At 41.3% G+C, this 20785-nt stretch overlaps 1 protein-coding gene across 1 annotated transcript in view; it reads left to right on the forward strand.

The window, feature by feature from the left end:
- Positions 1-20785, forward strand: part of THADA (THADA armadillo repeat containing) — a 1857831-nt gene that overhangs the window by 1638816 nt on the left and 198230 nt on the right. Inside the window, exon 36 of the mRNA XM_053712286.1 lies at positions 9350-9475. Coding sequence (XP_053568261.1) covers positions 9350-9475 — 126 coding nt within the window. The remainder of the gene's footprint in view (positions 1-9349; positions 9476-20785) is intronic.

Here is a 20785-nt window from a genome sequence, read left to right on the forward strand (position 1 = left end):
GTATTTTTGCAATATATATGTGTTAATTTTTTTGCAGCTAAAGTTGTTAAAATTGAGAGTGACTTTGCCTGTAATGTTGTTTCCTGTTATGAATTGTTTCTTCTCCACACAGCTCACTATTTTTTATGCTCCGCAGCAATCTTTAGTACATATATAGAGCCCCCTGCTCAGCTACCAGGAACCACTGGCTGTGGCAGTACTAGCTGTGTACAACATGTTGTGTCCCAAAGCTGGCTCAACCATGGGACCATGTGGGTCCAATGGACCCAGGCACCACTTGACAAGGGGCAGCACTTCAGTGACTGAATCAGTCACCATTTGATCCAGGCCTCTCCTGTCCTCTGTCTCCTTGGGGGAAGTTGCAGGCTTCCAGTAGAATAACCTCATTATGGACATCAGAACAATTGCATCTCTTCCCTAACTTCCTTTCCACCACTTATTGCACAATTGTTCATAAACATTGGTTGTGTACAAGAGGCGGACAGGCTTAGTAAGATAAGTGGATAGGCTTAGTAAGATCAGCGTACAGGCTTAGTAAGATCAGCGTACAGGCTTAGTAAGATCAGCAGACAGGCTTAGTAAGATCAGCAGACAGGCTTAGTAAGATCAGCATAAAGGCTCAGTAATATCAGCGTACAGGCTTAGTAAGATCAGCGTACAGGCTTAGTAAGATCAACAGACAGGCTTAGTAAGAACAGCAGACAGGCTTAGTAAGATCAGCAGACAGGCTTAGTAAGATCAGCAGACAGGCTTAGTAAGATCAGCGGACAGGCTTAGTAAGATCAGCGTACAGGCTTAGTAAGATCAACAGACAGGCTTAGTAAGAACAGCGGACAGGCTTAGTAAGATCAGCAGACAGGCTTAGTAAGATCAGCGGACAGGCTTAGTAAGATCAGCATAAAGGCTCAGTAATATCAGCGTACAGGCTTAGTAAGATCAACAGACAGGCTTAGTAAGAACAGCGGACAGGCTTAGTAAGATCAGCGGACAGGCTTAGTAAGATCAGCGTACAGGCTTAGTAAGATCAGCGTACAGGCTTAGTAAGATCAACAGACAGACTTAGTAAGATCAGCGGACAGGCTTAGTAAGATCAGCGGACAGGCTTAGTAAGATCAGCAGACAGGCTTATTAAGATCAGCGTACAGGCTTATTAAGATCAGCAGACAGGCTTATTAAGATCAGCAGACAGGCTTATTAAGATCAGCAAACAGGCTTAGTAAGATCAGCGGACAGGCTTAGTAAGATCAGCGTAAAGGCTCAGTAATATCAGAGTACAGGCTTAGTAAGATCAGCGTACAGGCTTAGTAAGATCAACAGACAGACTTAGTAAGATCAGCGGACAGGCTTAGTAAGATCAGCGGACAGGCTTAGTAAGATCAGCAGACAGGCTTATTAAGATCAGCGTACAGGCTTATTAAGATCAGCAGACAGGCTTATTAAGATCAGCAGACAGGCTTAGTAAGATCAGCAGACAGGCTTAGTAAGATCAGCAAACAGGCTTAGTAAGATCAGCGGACAGGCTTAGTAAGATCAGCATAAAGGATCAGTAATATCAGCGTACAGGCTTAGTAAGATCAGCGTACAGGCTTAGTAAGATCAACAGACAGCCTTAGTAATAACAGCGGACAGGCTTAGTAAGATCAGCGGACAGGCTTAGTAAGGTCAGCGGACAGACTTAGTAAGATCAGCGGACAGGCTTAGTAAGATCAGCAGACAGGCTTAGTAAGATCAGCGTAAAGGCAGACTTAGTAAGATCAGCGGACAGGCTTAGTAAGATCAGCGGACAGGCTTAGTAAGATCAGCAGACAGGCTTAGTAAGATCAGCGTACAGGCTTATTAAGATCAGCAGACAGGCTTATTAAGATCAGCAGACAGGCTTAGTAAGATCAGCAGACAGGCTTAGTAAGATCAGCAAACAGGCTTAGTAAGATCAGCGGACAGGCTTAGTAAGATCAGCATAAAGGATCAGTAATATCAGCGTACAGGCTTAGTAATAACAGCGGACAGGCTTAGTAAGATCAGCGGACAGGCTTAGTAAGATCAGCGTACAGGCTTAGTAAGATCAGCGTACAGGCTTAGTAATAACAGCGGACAGGCTTAGTAAGATCAGCGTACAGGCTTAGTAAGATCAGCGTACAGGCTTAGTAATAACAGCGGACAGGCTTAGTAAGATCAGCGGACAGGCTTAGTAAGGTCAGCGGACAGACTTAGTAAGATCAGCGGACAGGCTTAGTAAGATCAGCAGACAGGCTTAGTAAGATCAGCGTAAAGGCAGACTTAGTAAGATCAGCGGACAGGCTTAGTAAGATCAGCGGACAGGCTTAGTAAGATCAGCAGACAGGCTTAGTAAGATCAGCGTACAGGCTCAGTAATATCAGCGTACAGGCTTAGTAAGATCAGCATACAGGCTTAGTAAGATCAGCGTACAGGCTTAGTAAGATCAGCGGACAGGCTTAGTAAGATCAGCGGACAGGCTCAGTAATATCAGCGTACAGGCTTAGTAAAATCAGCGGACAGGCTTAGTAAGATCAGCAGACAGGCTTAGTAAGATCAGCGGACAGGCTTAGTAAGAACAGCGGACAGGCTTAGTAAGATCAGCGGGCAGGCTTAGTAAGATCAGCGGACAGGCTTAGTAAGATCAGCAGACAGGCTTAGTAAGATCAGCAGGCAGGCTTAGTAAGATCAGCGGACAGGCTTAGTAAGATCAGCGGACAGGCTTAGTAAGATCAGCGTAAAGGCTCAGTAATATCAGCGTACAGGCTTAGTAAGATCAGCGGACAGGCTTAGTAAGATCAGCGGACAGGCTTAGTAAGATCAGCGGACAGGCTTAGTAAGAACAGCGGACAGGCTTAGTAAGATCAGCAGACAGGCTTAGTAAGATCAGCAGACAGGCTTAGTAAGATCAGCAGACAGGCTTAGTAAGATCAGCGTAAAGGCTCAGTAATATCAGCGTACAGGCTTAGTAAGATCAGCGTACAGGCTTAGTAAGATAAACAGACAGGCTTAGTAAGAACAGCAGACAGGCTTAGTAAGATCAGCGTACAGGCTTAGTAAGATCAACAGACAGGCTTAGTAAGATCAGCAGACAGGCTTAGTAAGATCAGCGTAAAGGCTCAGTAAGATCAGCGTACAGGCTTAGTAAGATCAGCAGACAGGCTTAGTAAGATCAGCGGACAGGCTTAATAAGATCAGCGGACAGGCTTAGTAAGATCAGCAGACAGGCTTAGTAAGATCAGCGTAAAGGCTCAGTAATATCAGCGGACAGGCTCAGTAAGATCAGCGGACAGGCTCAGTAAGATCAGCGGACAGGCTCAGTAAGATCAGCGGACAGGCTCAGTAAGATCAGCGGACAGGCTCAGTAAGATCAGCGGACAGGCTTAGTAAGATCAGCGGACAGGCTTAGTAAGATCAGCAGACAAGCGTAGTAAGATCAGCGTACAGGCTTAGTAAGATCAGCGTACAGGGTTATTAAGTTCAGCGTACAGGCTTAGTAAGATCAGCAGACAGGCTTAGTAAGATCAGCAGACAGGCATAGTAAGATCAGCGGACAGGCTTAGTAAGATCAGTGGACAGGCTTAGTACACCATAGAAAGCAGCAGTTGTCTGTCTTACTTTAGCAGAAATAAGACAATAGGGCCGAATTATCAAGCTCCGAATGGAGCTTGATGGCCCCTGTTTATGCGCAAGCCTTCAGGCTCGCTGGAAACGGCAGTTATGAAGCAGCGGTCTAAAGACAGCTGCTCCATAACTGGTCCACTGCTTCTGAGGCTGTGGTCTGCAATCTGCCCGCTCCTTTACGATCGGGCTGATTGACACTCTCTGCTAGCGGCCGATTGTCCGCGATTCTGCAGGGGGCGGCATTGCACAAGCAGTTCACTAGAACTGCTTATGCAATGTTAAATGCCGACAGTGTATGCTGTCGGCATTCAGCGATGTCTGTCGGACATGATACGCTACAGACATTGATAAATCGGCCCCATAGTGTCTACTTAGTTTAGGCAGCTAAGACATCTTGAAGGGAGAAGTGTAAGTACTGTAAGTTTCAGCTGCCCTCACTGCAGAGACTAGTTTGTTGCCAAGGTAACCCAGGCTGCACAGAAATTATTATAATCACCTACAGAACACATACTGCACCTTATTTCTTCTAATGCAAACAGTTTCCTTCATTGCTATGTGCAGTATACTCTGCACAGCTAGTACTATCATAGCCAGTGGTAGCCGAGTACAAAGCTCTATACATGTAATGTAGGAAAAAATGTCAGCTGTGTGAGGAAGGAACAACACTATTGTGTCATACAGCTTATACCCTCCCTCCTTACTGTTGGCCACTGGAAAAAGTTTGGCAGCGAGACCGCGCCATTAAAAATGCAATCCCCATAGAAATGCAATGCATATATATTGCAAACATTTAAGTTTCCCCCCCCCCCCAAAAAATATTGTGCTTTGTTTTCGGACTACAGTTTCCCTTTAATTTTTCTTCTATTTTGTCTTCTTTTTCCTGCACTTGTAAGCTTGTAAAATGAAAGAGTAAGCACAGTAAAATTATTCATTAATGAAATAACATTTGATGTTGGATTGACTGACTGGAAACAAATGTATGCTAACACTAGGCAAAGTTCTTCTTAGATTGTGCTAGTAATCTATTTATACTTCACTAAGTACTCTATTAAAGGACATGAAAGTCAAAGTAACATTTTCATGGTACAGATACAGCAGTTTTAAGAGACCTTTTAATGTACTTTTGTTATCAAATTTATTTTGCTTGTTGAAAAGCATACCTAGGTAGGCTTAGGAGCAGTTAGCTGGTGATTGCTGGCTACACACATATGCCTTGTCATTGGCTTTCGAGGTGTGTTGAGCTAGCTCCCAGTAGTTCATTGCTGCTTTGGAGTTGACTTTAACCTTGTGTTTAACTTATCTGCAGTTATATGTAAGCAATAGTTTAATAATTAAATTAATTGAATTTTCTTTTTACATTGTTGTATCTTTTGAAATAATTTATTTTGTTCCTGAAATTAACACATTTTTTTACAATGAGATTAAGGGCTAGATTACAGGTGCACAATAACTGTTGCACGAGAGTGATAAGGGGTATTTTGCTACACTTTGCTCGAATCAGAAATAGCGCACGTATTACTAATTGATCACTTGAGTGCAATGAAATTTAAAGCACATAATGCAGGTTAGCGTGACTTCAGAGCTTTGTGCGAAACAAAAAAGTTGCACGAAAACATAAAAAATACATTAAAAGTACATTCAAACTCATAACACTGATAAAAATTATTTTTAAAAAAATATTGTATTAAAAAGTTATAAGTGCTCAAAAATATGAAGTCTCGGGTGTTAGGAAAAAAAAGTCTGCAAAGGGCTTTAACATAGAGATACATACAGATACACGTCTAAAGATGTATACGTATTTATATATGTGTGTATATAATATTTCTTGTCGGGTTTAGTGCTCTTGAATATAAGTGGTTGGGTTAGCGTGCAAGTATGGGTGTTAGGTTTTTTGGGCTCTATTGAAGCCTGTGGGAGAAGAAGTTAAAGCGGTTGCAATAATTTTTTGCGTGGGTCGGGTTTTCGCATCTAGTAATGTTATCGCTCGAGCAGGAGCGCTAATCTGCGTTCCACTCATAATCTAGCCCTAAATTGGGTGAACTGTTTTGTATTGATTTATTCTAACAATAATCCATTATATTACAAATACTGTGTTGGAAATATTTCAACAGAGTGAGTAACAAAAACTAACTAAATAAATAAAAAAGATATATTTTAAATAAAGTGTGTGTTTTTTTTCTTGCATACATTTTAAATTGCTGGCTACAGTGTATACAATCATATCCTTCTCAAAAGTTCTTGCATTTCGTGTTTTTTTTATGTCCTCTGATGCAAAAAAACATAAATGAACATAACAGCCAACAAATGTAGTTTATTGATTGACAAGAATCAAAAACAGTCATTCCAAGCTTACAAATAGAATTATCCAACACAGATTTAATATGTGTTTAGAAGCTTTAGTGATACTGAATTCACATAAACATTGCCCTGTTGTTTGTGAGGTTTGGGTACCAGTGGTGTCCTTTTACACTCTATGTCACTATTGCGTGTGTATTAGAAGCACAATGCCCTACAATGTTAAAACCTTACATACTGTATATGTCTGCAAACACATTTTCCAAATTTTATCATTTTTACCTACCATCGATAGGCAGTTGCCTTTTGGAAAGAGCAGAGTGAAGATCTTCACAGAGCATGTCCCTGAGTGACCATCATATTTTATATTTATATGGCAAAGATAGACAGAACACAAGCTAGGCAGCAACTGTATATGTGCACTGACCTCATATCTTTCTGTGATCTATTGCATATGTCAAGCCACATGGACCTTACCTGCGCACAGTGTTCATCATTTACAAAGCAGAAGGTTTTTAGCATTGCCAGAACTTTAGGGAGCATTATTCTGTGTTTGGCCTCGGTGAAGGGAGAAGTGATTAACAATCATCTCATCTTCAGCTTCACTGCTGTCTGCAATAATCAATTGTCCCTTTACTGCCCTTAAGTTCTGGCAGCGCTAACAACTTTAGGCTTTGTCTGGTTATAAACGCAGGGAGCAGGTTAGGTCCTAGTTCATCCTGCAGTAAGAATCCCTCGTCACTCCTGTTGTCTAGCTGGCCATGCTTGCACCCCACAGAGTCCATTTAGCTTTAAAGGGACACAGCGGGGCAATTCCACTAATACAGGGCACAGTCCACACAGGGGAGCAGAGGAATGTATTAGGAACAAGACAGCATGTTAAGAAGGAAGGTTTAAGGATACATTCATAAATAAATCAAGTAGTTTAGATACAACTGCCAGAACTTCAGGGTGCACTATTCTGTGTTTGGCCCAGGAGAGGGGAGAAGTGATTAGTGCACATCTCATAGTCATTACACTGCTGCCTAAGTTAGTCTCTTCTCCATTCATCGGGGGCAAACAAAAAGTAGCACACCCTTAAGTTCTGCCAGCACTAACAACTTTCAGCTTTGTATGGCGTCAAACAGCGCAGAGATAAGATACGTGATGCATGACACATGTAACATTAGAGGACACCTACGAGTAGAAATAGCGCATGCTTGCTATTGCCATGTGTGCTAGCCGGTCCCACAAGCACACTCACGCAAACAGGGACAAACTTATCCTTTTGACAGTATGGGGCTTTGTGGGGGCTTAAAATGGATGTACAATAACTCAAATAAAAATATGCTGTACTTGCAAAAATTATCTGGATGGACCATATTTATAAATGTTGAACTTGTCAATATGATAGGATACAGGTAACCCCCTAGCTTGTAGTGTTAGCAGGGGCGTATTATGGCCTAGGCCAACAAGGTCGGTGTCTAGGGCAGCAGGTTTGGGATGGGCAGCACATCTGCCCTATCCTCTCTCTAAAAGCCAGCATACAGTACAGTGAGCTATAAAGTGCAGGCATTTACAGAGTAGACAAGGCACGTGCACTAAGGTCGCTCTTCACAGGCAGTGCTCCTTTAAACAAAATACAAGCAAAAAAGAATACAAATGTGTTAGATGTAAACAACACTAGAAAATAGAAAACCAAGAACTGATACTCTCCTTTTAGGATAGACCGCAGCCTTCTTACAGTCTCTCCTCTAGGACTGTGTAGATAATTTGATAGTGGAAAAGTAGATGGCGCTGGTCTGTAGAATGATTTTTCTCTAATAATGAAGAGAAAGCAGGGCTTGAAGTGTATGTAGGAACCAAATAAATATGGGTGCAGTATACTCACTCCATATGCTGCGATAGTTCAGCTTCAAAATCGTATATCTCCAAGTTGGGGTATGGTGTTTCCATATAATGCCTGCTGCTTGGCTGTGGATAAATGGAGACTCAAATGACAAAAAATCCAATGTGCAAAGGAAAACAAAGTAGTAACTTACTCCATATAACGGAGGATCCGGCTTGGTACAGCAAAGAAGAATATCAACAGTCTTCCAATTTTGGTGAAAAGGTGTATTTTTATTAGCTTAACGCGTTTCAACGTTAAAACGTCTTTGTCAAGAGCAAGATTAAAAACAAGAATAAAAGTAGTAAAAACAAATGACTGAGTATAGCTCCTTTAAACCGTTGCTTCATTTAGAGCCGCCAGAATTTTTGCATTGGAAGCGTTCTTGGTTAGAATCTTGACCGGGGATATGCTTACAAGGTGAGGCTGGAGGAGAAGACCGAGTGCCCATATGCTGCCTCCCCTTGTTAGCTGTGGTGGGTCTGCGAGCGCAGTGCTTATTGCAGGTCTTAGTAACTAACAGACTGGATGCGTCTGTGCACTGCTTAGATCAGCTTGTGATATCTAATCATAAACTCTCAGCGCTAATGTATGTTAGCTACTAATAGCTAGCTTTCTCTGCATTCATGAACCCACGGAGTAAATAGGAAACGGACCCTTAAAAAGTTTCATTACTTGAATAATGGTAATTACTGTATGTTATTGCATGTAAAGGGCAGTGATTGTTTCAAAGTGTATTCTTGTTTCCCTCCCTTCCTCTCTCCCTTCTTTCCCTCCCTCCCTTCTTTCTCTCAACTCCCTCCCTTGCTTCCTTCTTTCACTCCTTTCTTTCCTTTACCACTTCTCTCTCTCTCTCTCTTCCTGTTTTCCTTTCCCTCCCTCCCTTCCTTCCTCAACTCACTCCCTCCCTCAACTCCCTCCCTTCTTTCCCTCCCTCCCTTCTTTCTCTCAACTCCCTCCCTTGCTTCCTTTCACTCCTTTCTTTCCTTTACCACTTCTCTCTCTCCCTCCCTTCCTGTTTTCCATTCCCTCCTTTTCTCCCCTTCTTTTCTCTCCTCCCCTTCTTTTCTCTCCCTTCTCTCAGGGATAAAATGTTATGAGATGCATGCAATTCAACCCACCTGTATGCAAGTGTTTTGCTAGGCCATTTTCTTTCGAATTGTTATTAAAAAACAAACAAAAACATTTTACACACTGACCCATAGAAATATTAAGTGGAAAAAAAAGCCTAAAACCTTTGCAAGGGGGGGGAGCAGCATAATTTTGAGTGCCTAGGGCAGCACAAAACATAAATATGCCACTGAGTGTTAGCTATATGTTTGCAAGCCCCTCTGTTGGCCAAAGGGTTAAAACATGTTTTATACATGGGTATATTGTTACTGTTATGTCTGGCTTAATGACAGATCCATGTACTGGAACCTGAAACCTAGATGGTATCATTATATCAAGTTATTGGGACTCTAAATATTACTTCCCCAGTTCTGAAGAGCCCAGTTTTTAATGTTCCTACACTATAGAATACATCAATTAATTGTGGAAAAAAATGTTTTCTTTCTGCTTCTTTGTTAGGATTTTCAAATACGTTAAGCCTCTGGGCATGCATATTTCATCTGCTGCAGAGTGAAGAACAGGATGTCAGGGAGACCGCTGCAGATATCATCAGGGTTTATCATGCTCAAAAAAGCACAGAATCAGGTAGGTGACCTGCTTTTATATGTAATTCAGAGTGAGAGATCATGATTGGACTAGTCTGGAGCAATAGCTTTAAAGGGGCATTAAACACTTTGAGATGGTACTATAAAATTATAAATCATATCATATATCTAAAAATACTCTGCAAAATACTTTAATTGTTTATTTTGCCCCCTTTTCCTGCAATTCCATTCTGAAATTGTGAGCTTTTCAGTTCCTGTTAGAAATGGAAGTGCAGAACACTGTTATATTCCACACAGCCATTGGCTGCACCCTCTAGTGACCTATTTATAACTGTCCTTATTTGGCCACAGCAGAGAAGGTAACCTAAGTTACAACATGGCAGCTTCCAATGTTTTATAGACACTAAAACATCAGCAGGTATTTCCCCAACTAATAAACAGAAAAAGCAGGCAAAATAAATAATGAAGTACATTTCTGTTGTCTTGCTATTATAACATATTATTTAACATAGTATAACTTATTCTAAAAAGTCTAAACATTTTAAAACAAATTAACATCTTGTTTGCTGCATTTGCTTTTCAATAGCCAAACTCCACCTACCACTTGCGTTATTTGGAGCAGCCAACCTGGGCTTTAGTCTGCAGACACCAAGGCTAGCTACAATAACTGTTAGTATAAAAGGCATTGTTTTGCAGTTGTTAAAAAAGGGAAATAGATGTAGCAGGATGAGCCTTGAGAAGTCTGCAATGTGCATTTTCAGCTCCGAGAATTGGAAAATCCAAAATTTTCAGTGTTAAATTACACTATTACTAAAATTGTTTTAACCATTTCAATTTAAATTAACAATTTTGTGAGCCTGTTTTCATACGATCTATTATGAACTGCAATGTATTTGTGCTGTGCGAGTGGTTTCACTTGAACATTCATTAATCTTTAATACACTGGCATTTGCTTTATGTTTTTTCATCTATGGCAATTCTGACTTTCGTATTTGAAAATTATTTTAAGGGATCTGTAATTGGAAATTATTATCATTTATTTGTATAGCGCCGCCAAATTTCGTAGCGCTGGGTACAATGATAGTGGTATACAATGACAAAGATTTGTGATAAAATACAAAACATAACAAAACTAAACAAATCTAGTACAGGAGGAAGAGGGCCCTGCTCCGGAGAGCTCACAGTCTATAGGTTTAGGGTGCAGAGACATAAGGTTGGGGTAGTTTGTTACATTGGTGAAATGCACAGCTTTTGGGATACTTTTTACTTTGCACACACATTCTCTGTCATGCTTGGAGCTTGTTCAAGATTGAAATGTACATTCTTCCGACCTAGGGCTAGATTAAAAGTGACGCACTATAGTTAGCACGAGGAGCACAAACAGGATCACAGTGTTTTTTGTTGTTTAAATCCACATTACAAGTGGCACAGTGTTTACTGCAAATTAATTTGCTCTCCCCATATTTTCTATTGGCAGCATTGAGCATTTTACGCTCAAAATGTTTACGTAGAATCAAAACTTGCGTAAATAGTTTGAACTGATAAAAAGTTGCACTAAGCATCCCTAAACCGCCATATAGCCCACTGCAAACTACCTCGCTACACTATTAACCCCTAAACCACCACATAGCCCACCGCAAATTACCCCGCAACACTATTAACCACTAAATCGCTATATAGCCCACTGTCATTAACTTCCTATACTAGTAACCCCTAAACCGCCAATACCCACATCGCAAAATACCCCCCAAGACCCCAAACTTAAGTCTAAGTTACAAAAAATAAAAACAAATAGCAGTAAACAAAAAATTTTTAAAATACCTAAAAAGCAAAAAAAATCCCCAACCAGTGAGACCTAATCCCCTTAAAAAAAAAAAGCCCACCCCTAAAAAAAACTAAACTAACGCTAAAACCTACTCTAGAAATCGCCCTGAAATGGGCATCATTTGTGTATTGTCCTAGTTGAAACAATTAAAAAATGTCCCTATTACGTTTTTACATTAATTATCTCTTCCCTTGCTTTCTCCAGTTACCATCACTTAAATTGTCTATAATCCTACATACTGGCATGATTTATTTTGTGTGTAATAAAGGATTGACTTATGCAGTCAATATAAGCACCGACTCGATCATAGATAGCTTAACCACTTTGATGCACCTAAAAGCTGTGCTTTTCGTCATGCGGGGGGGATCGCTAATAAAATACTGTTTTCGGTGATCCCCCACGCTACATCATTGGTGGCCTAGTGGGCGGCACTCCTAGGTTTCATGGGAGTGCCAGTGACATAATCCTACATACAATTAACAATTATATATTGTAAAATCTCATTTACAGAGAATACAGCCTTCAGTAATTACAGACTGTAATACTAAATGAAGATCGACATGTAAGAATAAAATAATATAAAGTAATATAGTATATATGTTGACATTTAAATTTCATGCAAATTGCACAGAATGAAACAAAATAGTGTGCTCTTTAAATGAATGTCAAGCAGGTTGCATCCAGGACCGTCTTTAACACAGGGCAAAAGGGGCAGCTGCCCTGGGCCCAGTTCATGCCAGACTTCTGATGTCATGTGACATGGAGGACACACACAGTCAGTCCTAATATTGTCACAGTCAAAAGTTCTCTGCTTATATTTATTTGTGAGAAACTGTGCCAGACGATGCTGATGTCATGTGACATTCCAAGCTAGTGCCATGTGCTGTTTTAGATGTGCACTGGATGCTAAGCCCTAACTACGCATCCAGTCAATCCCACTGCATCAGAAAAGGTCCTGCTGGGGTTACTACTGTCACCAGGTAACTGCTCTGGTGGTGGAGATTGTTTCTGGGTAGGGCTCACTATAGGCGCATGCAGCAGAAATCTGGAGTGGCAGGCACGTGAGGATTTGAGCATCTGTGCAGCTGCACACACTGCTCTCTTCAGTCTTGAGGCTGTGTGACTCGTCTGTATCCATGCAGCCTTGGGCAGACAGCATCCAGTCTGCTGGTCCCATTAGCCCTGCTCTTTCTGCTGTGGCTCTAAGATCAACTAACTGAAGTTTGTTAGGAAAACAGTGCTTTGTAGAAAGGTGTCAGTGAAAAGAATAAGTGAGTGTACACATGCCCCTCCCCCATGCAGCATTGTCTAGTGCATGATGAGAGGGAACTTGTTCCTAGCAAAGTAGTGTCATGCTGATACTTCACACATTAAGGTAAGGTTTATTTCTCTTGTTAAGTGTATCCAGTCCACGGATCATCCATTACTTATGGAATATATTCTCCTTCCCAACAGGAAGTTGCAAGAGTCCACCCACAGCAAAGCTGCTATATAGCTCCTCCCTTAACTGCCATATACAGTCATTCTCTTGCAAGCCTCAACATAGATAGGAGGTTGTGAGAGTCTGTGGTGATTTATACTTAGTTTATTCTTCAATCAAAAGTTTGTTATTTTTAAATGGCACCGGAGTGTGCTGTTTTTCTCAGGCAGTATTTGGAAGAAGAATCTGCCTGCGTTTTTCTTTGATCTTAGCAGACGTAACTAAGATCCATTTGCTGTTCTCACACATTCTGAGGAGTGAGGTACTTCAGAGGGGGAATGGCGTGCAGGTTTTCCTGCAGAAAAGGTATGTGCAGTAAAATATTTTTCTAGGAATGGAATTGACTAAGAAAATACTGCTGATACCGAAGTAATGTAAGTAAAGCCTTAAATGCAGCGATAGCGACTGGTATCAGGCTTATTAATAAAGATACATACTCTTATAAAAATGTGTTTTAAAACGTTTGCTGGCATGTTTAATCGTTTTTTAACGTACATTGGTGATAACACTGTAATGTTGGTATAGCCTTAAATGCAGTAAAAGCGACTGGTATCAGGCTTATTAATAGAGATACATACTCTTGTAAAAATGTGTTTTAAAACGTTTGCTGGCATGTTTAATCGTTTTTTAACATATGTTTGGTGATAAAACTTATTGGGGCCTAAGTTTTTTCCACATGGCTGGCTTAAATTTTGCATAGAAACAGTTAACTGAAGCTTCCCACTGTTGTAATATGACTGGGAGGGGCCTAATTTAGCGCTTTTTTGCGCAGTTAAAATTACAAAATGAATCATCCAGATTCCCTCAGCAGTCCCATGAATACTACAGGACTTTTCTAAAGGGCTAAAAAGACTTCCAAAATCGTTTATAGGGAAGGTAATCCACAGCTCTGCTGTGGCAGTTTTGTTGTGTCTGTTTTTAAAAACGTCTATGTCGTTTTTTTGATCTGTTTTTTGCATTAAGGAGTTAATCATCCATTGGCAAGTGGGTGCAATGCTCTGTTACCTTATTACATGTACTGTAAAAATTTCGTTTGTTTTACTGTCTTTTTTCACTGTTTTTCAAATTTTGACAAAATTTGTTTCTCTTAAAGGCACAGTAACGTTTTATATATTTGCTTGTTAACTTGATTTAAAGTGTTTTCCAAGCTTACTAATCTCATTATTAGTCTGTTTTAACATGTCTGACATAGAGGAAGCTCTGTGTTCATTATGTTTTAAAGCCATGGTGGAACCCAATCTTAGAATGTGTACCAGATGTACTGATTTCATGTTAAACAATAAAGATCATTTTTTGTTTTTAAAAACATTATCACCAGTGGATTCTGTCGTGGGGGTAGTTATGCCGACTAACTCTCCCCACGTGTCAGACCTTTTGACTCCCGCTTTAGGGACTCACGCTCAAATGGCGCCAAGTACATCAAGGGCACCCATAGCGTTTATTTTACCAGGGGATTCTGTCGAGGGGAAAGTTATGCCGACTAACTCTCCCCACGTGTCAGACCGTTCGACTCCCGCTTCAGGGACTCCCTCTCAAATGGCGCCAAGTACATCAAGGGCGCCCATAGCGTTTATTTTACAAGACATGGCAAAGGTGGTGAATAATACTCTGGCAGCAGTATTAGTCAGACTACCTGAAATTAAAGGAAAGCAGATAGCTCTGGGGGTAGATACAGAGCATACAGACGCTTTAAGAACCATGTATGATACTACCTCACAATATGCTTAGTCTGTGGGTGATTTTTTTGACTCAGGGAAGATGATTTAACCTGATTCTGATATTCTACATTTAAAATTTACGCTTGAGAACCTCCACTTGTCGCTCAGGGAGGCTTTGGCTGCTCTGAATGAATGTGTACAATCGCAGGGCCAGAGAAATTGTGTAGACTGGATAAATAATATGCAGTGCCGGTGTGTACTGATGTTTTTCCAATACCTAAAGAGGTTTACTAAAAAATTTTTTAATAAGGAAGGGGATAGACCAGGTGTGCCGTTCTCTTCCCCTCCTATTTTTTAGAAGAATGTTTTCTAATAGTTACCGCCACACGGGACTTCTGGCAGACAGTTCCTAAGGTGGAGAGAAGAGTTTCTACTCTAGCTAAGCGTACCACTACCTCTGGCGAGGACAGTTGTGCTTTTTAGATCCAATGGATAAAAAATGTTTATTCAACAGGGTTTTTATCCTGCAGCCCCTTGCATACATTGCTTCTGTCACTGCTGCTGCGGCGTTCTGGGTTGAGTCTCTTGATGAGGCTTTACAGTTAGCGACTCCATTGGATGAATATATTTGACAAGCTTATGCTAGCCAATTCCTTTGTTTTCTGATGCCTTTGTTCATTTGACTAACGGCTAAGAATTCTGTTTTTTACTATACTGGCGCGCAGAGCGCTATGACTTATATCATGGTCAGCTGTCGTGACTTTAATAAATAAACTATTTAACTTCCCTTCAAGGGGCAGACCCTAATGGGCCTGGTTTGAAGGAGATTATTGCTTATATCACTGGAGGAAAAGGTCATGCCCTTCCTCAGGATAGGTCCAAATCAAGGGCCAAAAAAGGTCTAATTTTTGCTCAGTCCAAGGCGGTCTGGAGACAATCGGACCTGGAACAAAGATAAGCAGGCCAAGGAGCCTGCTGCTACCTCTAAGGCAGCATGAAGGAACGGACCCCTATCCGGTAATGGATCCTATAGGGGGCAGACTTTCATTCTTCGCCCAAGTGTGGGCAAGAGATGCCCAGGATCCCTAGGCATTGGAATTTATATCCCAGAGATATCTTCTGGATTTCAAAGATTCCCCCCCAAATAAAGGGGAGATTTCGCCTTTCACAATTATCTGCAAACCAGATAAAGAAGGAGGCATTCTTACATTGTGTACGAGATCCATCCAGTTCCAAGAGAGGAACAGGGACAGAGTTTTTACTCAAATCTGTTTGTGGTTCCCAAGGTGAGGGAACCTTCAGACCTATTTTGGATCTAAAGATCTTAAACAAATTCCTCAGAATTCCGTCATTTCAGATGGAAACTATTCGTACCATCTTCACTATGATCCAGGAGAATCAATAGAGGACTACAATGGATTTGAAGGATGCTTATCCTCACATTGGGATGCATAAAGATCACCTTCGTTTTTTCAGGTTTGCCTTTCTAGACAGGCATTACCAGTTTGTAGCTCTTTCCTTTGGGATATCTACAGCCCCAAGAATCTTTATGGAGGTTCTGGGGTCGCTTTGGCGGTCCTTAGGCCGCGGGGCATAGAAGTGGCCCCTTATTTAGACGACATCCTGATACAGGCGTCAAACATCCAAATTGCCAAGTCTCATACGGACGTAGTACTGGCATTTCTGAGATCACATGTGTGGAAAGTGAACAAGGATAGAGTTCTCTATCCCCAATCTCAAGGTTTTCCCTCCTAGGGACTCTGATAGATTCTGTAGAAATGAAAATTTACCTGACGGAGTCCAGGTTGTCAAAGTTTCTAAATTTCTGCCGTGTTTTTCATCCCATCCGCGCCCTTCGGTGGCTCAGTACATGAATGAAATCGGCTTAATGGTAGCGGCAAGGGACATAGTACCGTTTGCACTTCTACATTTCAGACCACTGCAACTATGCATGCTCAGTCAGAGGAACGGGGATTACACAGATTTGTTCCCCTGTTTAACCTGGACCAAGAGACCAGAGATTCTCTTCTCTGGTGACTATATCAGGTCCATCTGTCCAAGGGTATGACCTTCCGCAGGTCAGATGGGACAATTGTTACAATAGATGCCGGCCTTTTAGGTTGGGATGCAGTCTGGAACTCCCTGAAGGCTCAGGGATAGTGGACTTAGGAGGAGACCCTCCTTCTAATAAATATTCTGGAACTGGGAGTGATATTCCATGCTCTTCAGACTTGGCCTCAGTTAGCAACTCTGAGGTACATCATACTCAGTCGGACAATATACACGACTGTGGCTTACATCAGCCATCAATGGGGAACAGAAGTTCCCTAGCGATGTTAGAAGTCTTACAATAATTCACTGGACAGAGACTCACTCTTGTCTATCAGCTATCCATATCCCAGGTGTTGAGAACTGGGAGGTGGATTTTCTAAGTCGTCAGACTTTTCTTCCGGGGGAGTGGGATTTCCTCCGGAGGTCAAGACCAAGCAGGAGAGGGCTTTGGTGTTTTTGACAGCGCCTGCGTAGCCACGCAGGACCTGGTATGCAGATCTGGTGGACATGTCATCCTTTCCATCACGGTCTTTGCTTCTGAGACAGGTCCCTCTACTTCAGGGTCCTTTCAACCTTCTAAATAGAATCAATCTGAGATGGACTGCCTGGAGACTGAACGCTTGATGTTATCAAAGCATGGCTTCTCCGAGTCAGCCATTGATACCTTAATACAGACATGAAAGCCTGTCTCTAGGAAAATTGAACATATATATGGTGTAAATATCTGATTGTTATGAATCCAAGGGTTATTCATGGAGTAAAGTCTGGATTCCCAGGATATTATCTTTTCTCCAAGATGTTTTGGAGAAAAGGGTTGTCAGCTAATTCCTTAAAAGGGACAGATTTTTACTCTGTCTATTTTTTTGCACAAGCGTCTGGCAGGTATTCTAGACGTTCAGGCATTTGGTCAGGCTTTGGTTAGATCCAATCCTGTGTTTAAAACTGTTGCTCCACCATGGAGCTTAAACCTGGTTCTTAAGGTTCTTCAAGAAGTTCCGTTTGAACCTTTTTTGTTCCATAGATATCAATCTTTATCTTGGAAAGTTCCTTTTGGGTAGCTATTTCCTCGACTCGTAGAGTCTCCAAGTTATCTGTGTTACAATGTGATTCTCCTTATCTGGTCCTTCGTACAGATAAGGTAGTCCTGCGTACCAACCTGGGTTTTTTCCTAAGGTGGTATCTAACAAGAACATCACTCAAGAGATAGTTGTTCCATGCTTGTATCCTAATCCTTCCTCAAAGAAGGAACGTCTATTACACAATATTGGACATGGTTTGTTCTTTAAAGTTTTACTTACAAGCTACTACAGTTTTCATCAAACGTTCACCTTGTTTGTTGTCTATTCTGGACAGAGGAGAGGTCAAAAGACTTCGGCAGCCTCTCTGTCTTTTTGGTTAAAAAGCATAATTCATTTAGCTTATGAGACTGCTGGACAGCAGCCTCCTGAAGGGATTACAGCTCATTCTACTAGAGCTGTGGTTTTCACTTGGGCCTTTTTTAAATGTGGCTTCTGTGGAACAGATTTACAAGACGGAGTCTTGGTCTGCGCTTCATACTTTTTCAAATTTAACAAATTTGATACCTTGCTTCTTCGGAGGCTATTTTTGGGAGAAAGGGTTTCTTACAGGCAGTGGTAACTTCCGTTTAAGTACCTGCCTTGTCCCTCCCATCATCCGTGTACTTTAGCTTTGGTATTGGTATTCCATAAGTAATGGATGATCCGTGGACTGGATACACTTAACAAGAGAAAACATAAGTTATGCTTACCTGATAAATTTATTTCTCTTGTAGTGTATCCAGTCCACGGCCCGCCCTGTCACTTTAAGGCAGGTAATTTTTTCATTTGAACTACAGTCACCACTGCACCCTATGGTTTTTTCCTTTCTCTACATGTTTTCGGTCGAATGACTGAATATGGCAGTTAGGGGAGGAGCTATATAGCAGCTTTGCTGTGGGTGGACTCTTGCAACTTCCTGTTGGGAAGGAGAATATATTCCATAAGTAATGGATGATCCGTGGACTGGATACACTACAAGAGAAATAAATTTATCAGGTAAGCATAAATTATGTTTTTTATAGTTTTTATTTCTCTCTGTTTCAGATTTTACAGCTTCCCATAGTAGTTCTACTCAGGACCGTCTTTAACACAGGGCAAAAGGGGCAGCTGCCCTGGGCCCAGTCTCTGTTGAGGGGCCCAAAAGACTGCTGATGTGACATGGGGAACACACACATTCAGTCCTAATACTGTCACAGTCAAAAGTACTCTGCTTATATATAACTGTGCCAGACCGTGCCGGTGTCATGTGACATGACAAGCTAGTGCCATTTGCTGTTTTAGATGTGCACTGTGCAGCACTGAATGCAAAGCCCTAACTCGGCATCCAGCCATTTCCCACTGCATCAGAAAAGGTCCTACTGGGGTTACCACTGTTACCAGGTAACTGCTCTGGTGGTGGGGATTGTTTCTGGGTAGGGCTGACTGTGGGCGCATGCAGCAGAAAGCTGGAGCGGCAGGCACATGAGGATTTGAGCATCTGTGCAGCTGCATACACTGCTCTCTTCAGTCTTGAGGCTGTGTGACTCATCTCACACTGTATCCATGCAGCCTTGGACAGACAGCATCCAGTCTACTGGTCCCCTTAGCCCTGCTCTTTCTGCTGTGTCCCTAAGATCAACTAACTGAAGTTTGTTAGGGGAATAGTGCTTTGTAGAAAGGTGTCAGTGGGAAGAATAAGTGAGTGCACACACGCCCCTCCCCATGCAGCATTGTCTAGTTCAGGGTGAGAGGGAACTTGTTCCTAGCAAAGAAGCGACATGTGCTGGTGTGGCTGATGTATAGCGTCATGCTGATACTTCACACATTAATGTAAGGTTTATTTTTATAGTTTTTATTTTCTCTCTGTCTCAGATTTTACAGCTTCCCATAGTAGTTCTGCTGTTCCAGTCAGTAAACTTATATTTGTCTGCATCTCCATGCTTCCTCCTTTACCTTGCTTTGCTCCTGTTGGCTGCCCTAAATCTCTTTAACCAGCTAACCTCACACCAGAATCACATTCAAAAGAATATTAAATGAATCCACAGTGGAGGAATTTATATATTTATTTACTTATTAGTACTGCTTAGGTCCAGTTTCACATATATTTTTTTTTAAATGATTAGCCCAGCAGTGGATGATCCACCGCTGGGCTAATAATAATAAAAAAAATCGATTTAGTGGTTTTTTGGGATGTTGGGGTGGAGAGCAAAATTGCATGGGGTGGGGGGCCCAAGAAAATTTTTGCCCAGGGTCCAATCAATATTAAAGACGGCCCTGGTTCTACTGTTCCAGTCAGTAAACTTATATCTGTCTGCACCTCTATGCTTCCGCCTCAGTCTTTACCTTGCTTTGCTCCTGTTGGCTGCCCTAAATCTCTTTAACCAGCTAACCTCACACCAGAATCACATTCAAAAGCATATTAAATTAATCCAGAGTGGATGAATTTATATATTTATTTACTTATTAGTACTGCTTAGGTCCAGTTTCACATACTGCAATTTTTTTTTTAATGATTAGCCCAGCAGTGGATGATAATTAAAAATATATAAAATAAATTGATTTAGTTGTTTTTTTGGGATATTGGGGTGAAGAGCGAAATTGCATGGGGGGGGGGGGGGATGGGCAAGAAAATGTTTGCCCAGGGTCCAGTCAGTATTAAAGACGGCCCTGGTTGTATCAGCATTTACCAGTGACACTAACTTGCTGCATAGGGCTACACAAGTGCTGCAATGTCACTACATTCTGTTAAGGGATTTACTTTTTCTGAATATTTTGATAGACAGGCAGATCACCTGCTGCACTTTCACAATAGCTTTGCACATTTTTGTGATTCTATGCAGAAGGTGCTAACTTTCTTTCCTACAATAGCCTGCTGTAATTACCACAAACATAAACCACAATTAGACATTAAACGTTTTTTTTTTTACTTTGTCAGACCTAAAGTTGTTTTAAAATGTATTTTGTAATATCTTTTTGTTCTACCCAAAATAAAACAATCTTTTGTCTTCCTGCGTGTGTAGATGTGACCATGTCCATGAACAGTTGTGTGAATTGGCCTTACTAGTCATTGATTAATTTGTCCCTAGTGTTCAGTTGTCCTTCATTTGTTTATTTGTAGTTCATTAAAGCATCAATTGAGGAAGCCAAGCTTTTTATGATAAAGGGTTATTGTTTCATAAGGGTCCATTGAACACAGTGTTAATGATCTTGATTCTAAGTGTATTGATTAATACCACGCCTTGGTCATTGATCACTATTCTTTATAGGTCAGTCACATGTCCCTGTGACGCACAATTGA

This window comes from Bombina bombina, chromosome 4, assembly GCF_027579735.1.
Source record: "Bombina bombina isolate aBomBom1 chromosome 4, aBomBom1.pri, whole genome shotgun sequence".
NCBI classification, from domain to species: Eukaryota; Metazoa; Chordata; class Amphibia; order Anura; family Bombinatoridae; genus Bombina; species Bombina bombina.